At 33.8% G+C, this 12,602-nt stretch overlaps 3 protein-coding genes across 5 annotated transcripts; 2 read left to right on the forward strand and 1 right to left on the reverse strand.

Annotated features, from left to right (window-relative positions):
- Positions 1-131: 131 nt before the first annotated feature.
- On the forward strand, positions 132-2,536 carry LOC107411997 (GDSL esterase/lipase At1g54790). 2 transcript variants are annotated; one of them, XM_025070306.3, is made up of 5 exons: positions 132-407; positions 1,071-1,271; positions 1,419-1,585; positions 1,660-1,945; positions 2,076-2,536. In XM_025070306.3, exons 1-5 carry the CDS (start codon positions 152-154, stop codon positions 2,306-2,308), a joined length of 1,143 nt encoding a protein of 380 aa, XP_024926074.3. In that variant the 5' UTR covers positions 132-151; the 3' UTR covers positions 2,309-2,536. The 2 variants fall into 2 exon arrangements, with proteins under 2 accessions (XP_024926074.3, XP_015875173.3); XM_016019687.4 differs by lacking the exon at positions 132-407 and adding an exon at positions 653-956.
- Positions 2,537-6,564: 4,028 nt separating this feature from the next.
- On the reverse strand, positions 6,565-8,594 carry LOC107411978 (UPF0603 protein At1g54780, chloroplastic). Its single transcript, XM_016019665.4, has 3 exons — positions 8,009-8,594; positions 7,267-7,459; positions 6,565-7,032 (listed from the first exon to the last, which is right to left on the reverse strand). The coding sequence occupies exons 1-3, from the start codon at positions 8,450-8,452 to the stop codon at positions 6,785-6,787; spliced, it is 885 nt and encodes a 294-aa protein (XP_015875151.1). The 5' UTR covers positions 8,453-8,594; the 3' UTR covers positions 6,565-6,784.
- Positions 8,595-8,841: 247 nt separating this feature from the next.
- LOC107411992 (uncharacterized) lies at positions 8,842-11,896 on the forward strand. Of its 2 annotated transcripts, XM_016019681.4 has the most exons (8): positions 8,853-9,246; positions 9,663-9,742; positions 9,974-10,034; positions 10,198-10,255; positions 10,480-10,537; positions 10,663-10,735; positions 10,947-11,051; positions 11,524-11,896. In XM_016019681.4, exons 1-7 carry the CDS (start codon positions 8,908-8,910, stop codon positions 11,037-11,039), a joined length of 762 nt encoding a protein of 253 aa, XP_015875167.1. In that variant the 5' UTR covers positions 8,853-8,907; the 3' UTR covers positions 11,040-11,051; positions 11,524-11,896. The 2 variants fall into 2 exon arrangements, 1 of the variants encoding a protein (XP_015875167.1); XR_007239227.1 differs by lacking the exon at positions 11,524-11,896 and having other exon boundaries at positions 8,842-9,246; positions 10,374-10,537.
- The last annotated feature ends 706 nt before the right edge of the window (positions 11,897-12,602 follow it).

A 12,602-nucleotide genomic window follows, 5' to 3' on the forward strand; every position in this document is an offset into this window, starting at 1 on the left:
TTTTCCATGTTTAAATTATATATTAATATTTTAACAATTAAATTAATTTAAAATAATGACATGTCACTTGTCACATCATTCATGCACTATATTATAACACCTCAGGGCTTTGTTTTTCTATGTCCATCATAGTGTTTGTATTCGGTAGTTGATGTTTGATCTACTAGCCATGGCTTCCAAGTTCTTGTTTCTCCAAATTATCATATTTTCTTCCATTGTTTCACCTCTAGCAAGTTCTTCGAGAGTCTTCAACTATCCTGCAGTTTTCAACTTTGGTGATTCAAACTCTGACACTGGTGAAATGACTTCTGGTTTGGGAATGGGTTTGGACCTTCCTTATGGAGAGCACTACTTCAAAAAACCAGCCGGGAGGGCTTGTGATGGCCGTTTGATTGTAGATTTTCTCAGTAAATTTCTCACCCTTTGAGAGTCTTTTTAGTGTCAACTTCACTGTCACAAATATTTGCTTTGCTATTTTACCGGAATTTATAATCTTAGATAATCTTTTTACCGTTACAAAATATTTACTACTTTACAGGGATTTATTAGTTATCTTAATTTTCTAGGAGATAAAGACTAAACGGCTGATTAAGGAAGTCTATCTAAATCACGTCTCTCTCTAACAATAAAAGGCACTATAATCATTGTACTTGGTGCTTAGATAAACGTGAAGGGCATTATTAGTCTAACAACCAGTGAATCACTGTTAGCATTTTTCAAAATGGCATCCAGGAAGTGTGTTTTCTTGATCTTCTCCTTGTTTTCTATCTGCTTGACTCTTGCTAATTCCATAAAGTTCAATTACCCTGCTGTTTTCAACTTTGGTGATTCAAATTCTGATACCGGGGACATTTTCTCTGCCGGTATCGAAGCCCTTTACCCACCATATGGAGAGAAATACTTCCATAGAAGAACTGGGAGATATTGTGATGGCCGTCTCATTGTTGATTTTCTTAGTAAAAATCTAAATCATGATGCTATGTTTTGTTTCATTCCTCTGTTTTCCTCTGTTCTATGGCTATTGTCTTGTTTCTTTTAATCCTTATTTCATTTTTGGTAATCAAATGCAGTGGAGGCAATGGGTCTTCCCTTCCTAAATCCATATCTGGATTCAGTTGGAATGCCAAATTTCCAAAAAGGGTGCAATTTTGCTGCTGCAGGATCTACTATCATGCCTGTAACTCCTACGGCATTCTGCCCATTTTCATTTGGAATTCAGGTGGATCAGTTCCTCCGATTTAAAAGCCGGGTTCTTGAATTGCTACCTCAAAGTATGTTTATCAATCATCTTGAATCTTGAGCTCTTTAACTGTTGTAAACATTCAGAAAACCAACTTTGATTTGATTGCATTGATGCATATTTTCTTTGGATGGAAATAATTAGGCACTTTTATATGTTGTCTTTTTTTGTTTTTCAGATGCCAGGGTTGATGAGTATATACCAGCAGAAAACTTTTTCAAGGAGGGGCTATACATGTTTGATATAGGCCAGAATGATCTTGCCGGTGCATTTTATCCTAAAACATTGGAGGAGGTTTTAGCCTGGATTCCCACTGTTATAGAAGAATTCGAATCTGGAATAAAGGTAAGCAAACGTCATTAATTATATTATTAATTTCGCATGTGTTTCACTCTGATTCATTTGGATTGATTTTTCAGAAACTATATGATAGTGGGGCAAGGAATTTTTGGATACATAACACAGGTCCTGCTGGATGCTTGCCTCAGAATATTGCACAATTTCAAACTGGCATGTTTGGAAAAGACAAAACAAACGTTAACAAATTTGGATGTCTTAGAGAACACAACATGGCAGCTAGAGTTTTCAATTTGGAGCTTCATGCACTTTGTGAAAAATTGAAGACTCAATACCCAGATGTCAATGTTAGATATGTTGATATTTATTCCATAAAATACGACTTGATTGCAAATCACACTAAATATGGTAAGTTAAATATGTGACAACTTATAACTCTCCCTTGTCATTTACAATAATATGAAAGTAGTTGATGACGGTCAAAGTTCTGTATTGATTTTTTTTTTCTGGTTTTGTGGTGAACAATAATAATGTGCAGGGTTTGAAAGCCCTATCAGGGCTTGCTGTGGATATGGAGGTGGAAAATTGAACTATAATATCAATGTAGCATGCGGTCATACGGTGGCCTTGAATGGAACTAAAGCCACAGCTAAAGGATGCAGTAACAGTGCAGCATATGTGAGTTGGGATGGAATTCATTACACACAGGCAGCAAATAACTTTGTTGTTCAACGTTTACTGACTGGAAATTATACTGATCCACCTTTGTAAAAAAGATAGACAAATGTCTTTTTCCTTATGAATCCTTAGGCTTTAGAAGAGCAAATTTGGGCTATTGACTTGTTTTAATAATTATTTCATTCTTTCATTTTTTTTTCATTTTTTTTTTTTTTTTTTGGTTAGTATGTAGTAGTTTCTCCTTTAATATTTATGCTTTGGCTATACTAAAGCAAGCAAATATCTTATGAGTAGATATGATATTAATAACAATTTATCTTATGAGTAGCAAGCAAATATCTTAATTAAGATTTACCCTAATGTAGATAAGATACTCATAAAGTATGGTGTTGAATGTTTTCTTTTTGATGAATTGTGGATGCATAACTTAGCAGAAGAAAATACATATATGACCAAAACAAATAATTTGTTTTTGCTTCATTTTTCTGCAAGATGAAGTAAACTGTTCCACCTGGAAGGGTCTGGATGTCCATCAATGGCAGCATACAGCTGTTTGGCTCTCGTAATTACAGCTTCATTGAATGATCAAAAAATACAAGTTCATTGTATTTTTATTCTCTAGCCAATACTGCAATAAAATGTTCAATAATATGATGAGCTTAACTGAAATAGATTTGAGAGAATAATAAGTGAAGTTGACCATCATGGATGGGTGACTATCATCTGGTTATATAATACTGTACATTATAGGGGCAAAATACATATATCATTTGCTGGTTAACCCTTCAAACATTCTTACATAACGAATTAGGATTTACATTTACATAACGAATAAATCCTAATGTGTTTTTTTTTGAGATAATCCAGTAGCATCATTTTTTTTAATTAAAAATATAATTTCAGTATTATCTTTTATGAAAAGAATATCCATTTATATCTGTTCATTATCTTTATTTTGTCATATCACTCATATAATTTAAGTGAAATTGAAAAATAATGTGACAAGGGTAGTTTTTAGTCAATTATATTCTAGTAAGGGTAAGATTAGAAATCAATTTTACAGAAATTTATTCTATAACACTAGATTACACAAGCATATTGAGAAAAATTATTCAACAAAATCAAAAGTGTGTGTGTATATATATATATATATATATAAATATCTTTATAAATAATAATTCTTATGTTTTATTATTTAAAAAAGAAGAAGCAAAGAGTATAAATAATAATTCTTATGTTTTATTATTTAAAAAAAAAAATAGCAAAGAGCAAACGCATATATCCTGAGCCCAAAAAAAAAAAAAAAAACAAGTGCATATAATCCGGTTTTACTTTTTGGGTTCAACAACTGATTAGCTAGCTATATTTTATCTTTCCATTGATAATGTTCGTATCCGGTTAGAAGATGGCCTTTGTGGCTTCAATCTTTCTTGGATGAGATGTATCTTCGTTTCTTCTTGTTCTTTATATATATATATATATATATATATATATAAAATACAACTGCAAAATAATTAAGATTCTAAAAATGAACCACATTTTTGTTAAAACAATAATACTGTAGATATCAATTTGTTCAGCAAAATAATATGACTAAATAACGTATCAAAATTATTATACCACATGTCTTATCTTGTTAAAGAAACTGAAAAAGTATGGTTGTTGAAGTTTTTTTAAAACAAAACAAGAGCAATTTATATAATTCACCAAAAATGTGGGTCAAAAGTATATATATACATATACATATATATATATATATATATATATGTATATATTTTCAATATGGAACACTTTTTAAATTTTGCCTTAAAAGCAGGTCATTATAAAAATTCGATAGCTATATTATATTGTATCCAATATCATATTATATTATGTTTGTGAAAAGAACATGAATGCAATTAATGAACATAAAATATTATCAGTTATTTTATTTCATTTAAGCCAAAAAAAAAAAGAAAAAAATCCAAAAAATCTTATCTACCTCTGGATCAAGATGCTGAAAAGTAAGGTTGTTGAAGTTGTTTTGTTTTGGTAACAAAATCAGTTTAGGTATTTCACATAAAATTGTGTCAAAATGATAGGTTTTTTCCACTATGAATCGGTAATTTAAATTTTGCTTTTAAAACAGGCCACTTTATGAAATTTCCATAAATATTATTTATTATTTTTTAGCAGGAGATTCCATAAAATTATAGCAGTTGGTGCCTAAAAAGGTGAAGAGCATAATGACAATGGCCTTGGTAGTTAAAAAAGAAAAAAAAGAAAAAAAAAGAAAAAAAAAAAGAAGGCTCTATGGCCTCAAGGAGCTGGATTGTTTACCTGATGTTGACCTCAATATCCATGTGTTTGCCTCTTTCCAAATCCATTCACTTCAACTTCCCTGCTGCTTTCAACTTTGATGATTTAAATTCCGACACCAGCGAGGCTTGTCTTTGCCGGGATTCAGAACCTTGACCCTCCAAATGGACAGAGTTACTTCCATTAACCATCTGGTAGATACTGTGATGGCCTTGTCATCATTGATTTTCTTAGTAAATCTTTGTTTCTTGAACCTCTGTTTTGCTATTTTCCCTGTTTTCCTCTGTTTTTTCTTGTTGGCTTGTTTTTGTCCTTATTTGTTCATGTATAATGTGTGCAGTGGAAGCAATGGATCTGCTATTTCTACATTCATATCTGTATTCAGTCGGAAATCCAAGTTTCCGAAAAGGATGTAATTTTGCAGCTGCAGAGTCTACGCGCGGCAGCTGTAACTTCATCTGTCAGTCCATTTTCTTTTGCAATTCAGGTGTCTCAGTTCCTCCATTTCAAGTCCCGGGTTCTTGAATTGCTAACTTAAGGTGTGTTCATGAAACTTTGAGGTACTTGATGAATATTTCCTTCAAGAAAGACATGCAAGTCCTTAGCATATAGATGATCTAAAGAAATAAAGGAATGTTTGACAAAAATCTAAATAATTTTTTTTCATATTTCTTTTCAGGTAAGAAACTTGATAACCATCTGACAAGGAAAAGCTTTTTCAAGAAGGGGCTCTACATGTTTGATATGGGCCAGAATGATATTTCTCTTGCCTTTATCCAAAAACTTCGGACGACGTACTTGCCTTGATTCCGAACATTCTGTTAGAATTCAAAATAGGAATAAAGGTAAGCAAGCTTCATTTGACAACTAAACAGCAAAACTAGTATTGATTAAACAATCAACATTGGTTTGCCAATATTTGGTATCATTTTTTGGGTTGGTTTTAAGGAGCTATATGATCAAGGGACTAGGAATTTTTGGATACACAACACTGGTCCTGTTGGATGCTTGCCGAAGACAATAGTCAAATTTGGAAATTATCCATCAAAGCTTGATGAGCTAGGATGTCGCAGCTCCAACAATGAAGCTGCTAAAGTTTTCAATCTGCAGCTTCATTCTCTCTGTGAAAAATTGCAGGGTTCAATATGAAGATGCAAATAAAACACATGTTGATATCTTCACCATCAAATCCAACTTAGTTGCAAATTACTATCGATACTGTTAGTATCTCTTATGACTATCGAGTTCATTTTTAAGCCCTAGAGATAAATTAGTTTTGCTTTAGTCATATTGACTTTAGCTTTGTATGAACTATTACCTGCAGGATTTGAACAGCCTATTATGGCTTCCTGCGGGTATGGAGGTCCACCATTGAACCATAATGACCAAATACGCTGTCGTCACACAAAGATTTTGAATTGAACTTCAGTCACAACCAGAGGTGTGATGATAGTTCTGAGTATGTCAGTTGGGATGGAATTCACTATACAGAGGCAGCAAACCACTATGTTTCTCTACAAACACTCACCAGAAACTATTCCGATCCACCCTTCTCAGATGAAATGCCTTTCCCTCTGAAGATCAAATTTTAAAGGCTTCTCATTGTAGTTTTATTCTTGCCTCTTTTCGAATATTTTAAAATCTACTAATAACTGTAAGCCAACAAGAACCAATTTCTGAAAATTCTATTCATAATGCCCGTAGGCCAGAAATGCTAACATTGTACATCATCATTTGGCATTATATTTCTCAAATACTATTTCTACGATTGCATTTACTATGTATTTGTTTGTTGTAAGGGAATATGACAGAATGTATTTGATTGAATAAAAAAACACAATTCATGCCACCTTTGATATACAGTAGAATCGTTTTGTTGAAATAGACCATGAAAAAATTGTTTTCTTTCTGCCTCATTCTGCAGATAGAGTGAAATGTCATTTTCACAACAAAAGCCAGCAAACTTTATATTTTCAATATGGTACTTGGCTAAAAAGATTGAGACTTCGGAATGGTAATACAGTCATATCCACGTTTTAACTTACAAAGCATTAAGAATGAACTCTGACACTCCAAGTTAATTGGAAAACTTAGCTCCATTACATATTCTACATACTTAACAAAAACTGTGCCCTTTGCCTCTGAATGCAATTTTTTTTTTTTTTTCCAATTATTTAAACAAGATCACCTGTATAACTTCATGTTATACATGAAAAAGTAATTAACGAGAAGTAGACTGGATAGAAAAATTATATAATTCTAAATATAGTCTTACTTCTTGGAAACATAAGCATAGTATTGTGCCATAGGAACAACAAAGGCAATCACCAATAAACCTCCAACAACAAGGGAGAACTGTCCGCGTTTCTCTTCTGTCTCTTCCTTTCTTTTAAAATTTGATTCACGTTTGTTCTCTTTAAACGTGGGCCCTCCAGGATCTGGGAGTCCATCAATGGCAGCAACTAGCCGTTTTGCACTGCTAATTATAGCTTCATTGTATTTCTCATCTGTAGCTAAGACTGCAAGCGCAAATTTCAACAACATGATTACTTTAATAGCACTAACTTTCAGAAAATAATCACTTAACATCCTAATGCAAGAGGAAGTTGCTGTAGGAATTGGCTTGAGATAAATCTAGATATGGACTGTCGTTTCTAAAAACTTAAGCTGCTACTAAATGACTCCAACTATACCTATCAAGCTAATATAAATACATTAGTTAAACATAAAGAACATGCAGAAGGCAAAGTTACCAGGTAGGTTCTCTGAGACAGTAGCATCAAGGACATTCTCTCCAACAGCTTGGACAAAGGCAGGACCACCAGTAATTGCCCCTTCTTTTTGACTGGTGACAAGCACTACAATGCCCTTGTTGTTGCCCTCTTCAATACTGGGGTACCAACGCTCCAAAACTTGGTCGGCATACTCAAAAGCATCAGCTTTGCTCTGCAATCAATTGCTTTCAACTTTCAATTCCAAAACTCAGAAATCCGAAGTATTTGGATACTGGTACATCAACTCATGGATTTCAAGATTTATTCATAATTTCTAAACCAACTCTTATTCAGCATTCCAACATTTTTCACTGTTTAACCATAAAGCTCAATTTGATTACTGAGGACACCAAATAGAAAAGTGGGGTCCAAAATAACTTATTGGAAGTTGAAAATTGTAGTTTCCAACCTTAACATTCCCGGAAGACCAGATAAAACAACCCAATAGGCTTCCATAATCTGAGTTAAAGTTGAACAATATGTATATAACTATACAGCCTTACATGTAATATCAAAATTCTCTTCCCATTTTCTCCCTCAGTTTTCTCAGCAACAAAAAAAGAATCAGTTTTTCCCATGACTATGCTCTTCTGGGTAAGTTCGTATAATTCCATTCTTCATAAAATCAAACGGGTGTTTTAGAGAGTCAAAAATTCAAACAAATACAATGCTACTACATTCATATTAACAAACGCATACCGTAATATATAATTTTACTTACTGTGAGCTTTCTAACAGTAATGAAATTGATATGTAAGTTCTTCCTTGATTCCAAATCTGACAATAAATTCCTCAAATCCGTTCTTGTAACCCTGCTAAGCACGCCTGCATCATCGACAAGATAGGAATCCTTGGGTGGTCCCTCATTAAGGATATCAAACTCTGATGCAAGTGCACTGCCACTGGCCAAGACTGGGGAAAAATTGAGAGCCAAAGAGAGTGCAAGAGCTGCTAGTCCTTGTTGAGCATAAGAAAACCAGCTTGTAGGTATCGGTGAAGATGGTTTGAGTGACTGAGAAGTCTGCTTCTTGAGGCTTGAAGTAATGGGTTTGGCCAAGAAGAGAGAATTTGATCTGAGTGAGGGGGACAAAAGAGTCTTTGTTGTAGAGCAGGTTTTGGGGTTGAGGAGAGGAGAGAGAGAGTGAGAAGAAAGAATGGTTTCCATGGGAAGGAAAAACAAGCAAACAAATTTCAGCAATGCTGAACCATGAGATAGAGAAAGAGTAACTCAGTATCCTTTTCTTCTGTTTTCTGTTTAGTTTGGTTTTTTGGGTGGTTTGGAATTATTCGGTTTGTGGATTGGCTGGCTGGATATGTGTGAGGATAACGTTTATATAATATTTCAACCATGGAAAGCCGTGAGGGCATTTTGGTCTTAGCAGTACAAAAATCCATGTAACTAAGAAATATATTGTAGATTCAAAGTCTGAGAAAAGTAGTATTTTTTAAAATCCAAAAACAGCATGAAAACGTTTGTCGAAATGACCATACTTACCCCTTTGTTTATCTAAATTCCAAAAACTACTTTTACCATCCCACGCGTACTAAAAGGCCAGTCCCCGTCCCCACATTATCTCCCTCCAAATTTTGGTCAGCGATGAATATCATCATCATTCTCTCATGGCCATTCTTCTTTTCTCCCTATCTCCACACCCACCAAACCCTTTTCAAAACCCAAACTTCACCATCCCCAAACCCACTTCTTTAACCATTCCAAAGCTCACTGCCACTCTGACCACCACCACTTCTAAGAGACATTTGATCCTCAGAACCACTTCACTCTTTATCATTTCGTTAACCCCTCAACAATTCCTCGTTGCTCATTCTTCTGAAGAAGCTTCAGCTCCTGCAAAGCAGACCCTTTCCGGCATTGCAAATACCAAATCTTGGTTCCAGTTCTTTGGTGATGGTTTCGCCATTAGGGTACCTCCCGAGTTTGAGGACGTTATGGAGCCTGAGGTAATAATAAAACCATAAAAAAATAATGGGTACTATAAAGATTTTCCCTCCTGATTTTGCCTATTTTATATTGTTATTGGTTTAATGCAAATTCCTTTCTTTATGCTTAATTATATTGGACAGTCGATGATAATGTGTTTTACCGTGTATGATTTTGTTGTTATTTACACCCATTGTCGATGGTCATAATGTTTGAAAGGAAAAAAATTATAACTTTTTTAACTTGGTGCTACGTTCTGAAATTTTTAACAAGATGTTGAAAGTTTGTGATATATTTACTGTCAAGTATACAATATGACAATCATATTGTTGAGGCTTGAGGTTTCGTAAAGTCGCTATGAAGGTTAAGTTTCTATTTATATTTCTCAAAAGTTCAGAATTTTGTTGATCTTCACTTATTATTTTCGTACTTCTAGGATTACAATGCTGGATTGACTCTTTATGGAGATAAAGTGAAACCCAAAACATTTGCAGCACGGTTTGCATCTGCTGATGGGTATGAATTTCTTTAGAAAATTATCTTGTCGTTAATGCCTTTGTGGACAGTTATTCATCTCAAAATTCATAAGACTAAAAGAGAAAAGGGGGAAAAAAAAAAAAAAATTCGGGGTGGAATCTAATACTCTCAAACAGAAGATGCTAAAAGCATTCTCTTTTTTGTCATTGTAGTTATTCAAGCTGTCCAATGTTTATATTTGATCTTTTTTATTATTATTGGTTGACACAGATCTGAGGTTTTGAGTGTTGTTATTCGTTCAACCAATCAACTTAAGATCACTTTCTTAGAGGTTTGTGTTATTATCATGGAGTTTCTTGATACCTTTTGTCTAAGATGCATATAATTTATAGGATTCAACTGCATATAGTTTGGCATTTGGTTGTTCTGCTCCTCTTTATGATTTACTTGATAAACTTCTCATAGAATTTACATTATGTTACCAATTTGAACAGGCCAAAGACATAACAGATTTAGGTTCCTTGAAGGCTGCTGCAAAAATCTTTGTTCCAGGTATATAAAATATAAATCCTGTTTCTGACCATTTTTTAATATTGAACCACAACTTGTTTGAATCTTATCTTGCTGGTGATATAGATCTGAAGTACATATTTTCTCCTCCTAAAACCAGATGTTCCCATTGTTATATGGGAGGAATGGTCTCTGATTTCCTTATTGGCTCTTCCTTCAGTTATATCTGGTATATGTTCCGAGTTTGAACCATTCTATAATGACAGGTGGGGCAACTTTATACTCTGCCCGGACAATAAAAATAAAGGAAGAAGAAGGTTTCAGGTAAGTTCATCTTCAAGTTGATGCCAGGGCTATACTTTTTGTTTAAACCATGTTCAAGTAGATTTGCAAGTTATATTCTCTATCTTTCACAAATAATTGATGTTTCAATGCTTGATATGTTTCAGGACTTACTATTACTATGAATTTGGCCAAAATGATCAACATGTAGCGCTATTTACTGCTGTTAACAGCGGAAAGGTTTGTTACTACATGTGTTAAGACACTTCAATTGAGTTATATGATTTCTTATCAAGAACTGTGGTATAATCCAATGTATAGCATGCCATATATGTAACAACTATCTTTACAGTCATGCTGAAACAGCAAACTTAATGCTTCAAAATCCATCCTATAAAATCAAGGTATGTTTGACTCATCAACTAAACATTTCTCTTTATTAATGTTGTAGGCAATTATTGCTGGAGCAACTGCCCCACAGTCCAAATGGGTTCATGATGGAGTGAAGCTTCGTTCTGCTGCTATATCAATGACAGTTCTGTAGTCATCTTAGCAGGTTTGTTGAATGACAGATTTAGTGGTTGTTTATCAATTTATTTCTATTGGATTAGGATCTGATTCCCACATAACTTATATAAAGTGTACCATAATGGGGTAACTGTTCTGATGCTTTCTAAAGATTAAAATCACATCACCAGAAAAAAGAGCATAAATCACGCATTGAACTTAGCCGCTCCTTGAGTCGGTAGCTTTTGTTTAGAAAGATCAATAATTCTCGAACCAAAGTACATCATGCTTTAGTAACAAGAATAAGGGACTTGAATACTGTTTTAAACTTTATTTTGATGCTATAGCCTGTGTATTAAACGCAAGCCTATAATTTCAAGCCATTGAAAGTCTGAGACTGAGAAATGGGAAACTCTATATACTTGGAAATTCTAATTTATAAAAGTGTATCAATGCAAAAATATCTGAATTTCATATGGTTTTCCTGTGCATGCTCACCAATTTCTGTGTTGTGTATCCAGATTATGTCCACATTCTTTATAACACGCAACTGCCATTCATGCTGGAAATAATCGTGTTTATAAACCATCATTGAAACGAATTAGGACTTGAAGATTCATGGTATGGGTGATCCTACAGGTATCTATTGCCCGGTTAATTGTAATTTCAGTTGTCAAATAGCAGCTTAGAGCTTGTGTAGCTTGCCAATTTTGGATAAATATTTTTTCTGAGAGCCTTTTTGGCGTTTTGAAATTGTATGAATGCGTTGTCTAAACTGTAGCAAAAATTTTGAGTTGGAGAAAGAATCCAACTTCCTGCACAACTCATTTCCTTTTAAAACTGCTGTATGAGTAATACATGGAGAAGAGTTATGGCTGAGTATCTTCGAACTAACCATGCTTATAATACCCTTTTTCATTTTGGAGACATAAAATCATTGATAATGCTCTCCTTCCATTATTTATGGGAATGGGATTCTCTTGGGTCACTAATTCAGAATCTGGTTTCCTCTCCATTTGGAAGGACTTTTGGGCGTTGTTCTTTGGGGGCCAATGTAGGGCCTGCTGGGCCACTGGAGGACATACATGATAAGAATTATCATAGGTACTAAAGTCATCAAACTGTTTGTCATTGAGTAAGAGCGTTATAGGTTCATTTCATGAATTTAAGTTTTGAACCTAGTTATAATACTAAGGAAATTATAAGGTAGCTGTCACAAGTTGCTTACAGTGTCGGTGATCATCATTTTCATTAGGACAAGAAAATGTTCTTTGCAACATCACAATCATAAAAGGAACGATGATAACGATGATGATGTTGATGTTAATAATTCTTAATGAAATACCAACTTTGCAACACACACACACACAAATATATATATATATATATATATGTATATGTATATATATATAAACTTACAGATGGCTTCTAATCCGTGCTGCCTTCTTGTAGGGAAAAATGGAGAACGTTTTCTTAGATGATAGACATAAAACCATACTGGAAAACTTCTTTAAACTTGAAAGTGTTTGTGTTTTAATAATTTTCAAATTAATTTTTGTTTACCTTGTACTTTAAAAGCTAGTCTTTTTACAGATTTTGC

Source organism: Ziziphus jujuba, chromosome 10 (genome assembly GCF_031755915.1).
Source record: "Ziziphus jujuba cultivar Dongzao chromosome 10, ASM3175591v1".
Taxonomy (NCBI): Eukaryota; Viridiplantae; Streptophyta; class Magnoliopsida; order Rosales; family Rhamnaceae; genus Ziziphus; species Ziziphus jujuba.

Excerpts from the sequence above, each read along its gene's own strand:
- LOC107411997 (XM_025070306.3), top strand. The coding sequence starts at position 152 with ATGTTTGATCTACTAGCCATGGCTTCCAAGTTCTTGTTTCTCCAAATT. Across the intron at positions 1,272-1,418 it reads TCTTGAATTGCTACCTCAAA|ATGCCAGGGTTGATGAGTAT; the intron begins GTATGTTTATCA and ends TTTGTTTTTCAG. Across the intron at positions 1,946-2,075 it reads TGCAAATCACACTAAATATG|GGTTTGAAAGCCCTATCAGG; the intron begins GTAAGTTAAATA and ends AATAATGTGCAG.
- LOC107411992 (XM_016019681.4), top strand. The coding sequence starts at position 8,908 with ATGGCCATTCTTCTTTTCTCCCTATCTCCACACCCACCAAACCCTTTT. Across the intron at positions 10,256-10,479 it reads TGCAAAAATCTTTGTTCCAG|GTGGGGCAACTTTATACTCT; the intron begins GTATATAAAATA and ends CTATAATGACAG. Across the intron at positions 10,538-10,662 it reads AAGGAAGAAGAAGGTTTCAG|GACTTACTATTACTATGAAT; the intron begins GTAAGTTCATCT and ends GATATGTTTCAG.
- LOC107411978 (XM_016019665.4), bottom strand. The coding sequence starts at position 8,452 with ATGGAAACCATTCTTTCTTCTCACTCTCTCTCTCCTCTCCTCAACCCC. Across the intron at positions 7,460-8,008 it reads TTACTGTTAGAAAGCTCACA|AGCAAAGCTGATGCTTTTGA; the intron begins GTAAGTAAAATT and ends AATTGATTGCAG. Across the intron at positions 7,033-7,266 it reads TGTCTCAGAGAACCTACCTG|TCTTAGCTACAGATGAGAAA; the intron begins GTAACTTTGCCT and ends TTGCGCTTGCAG.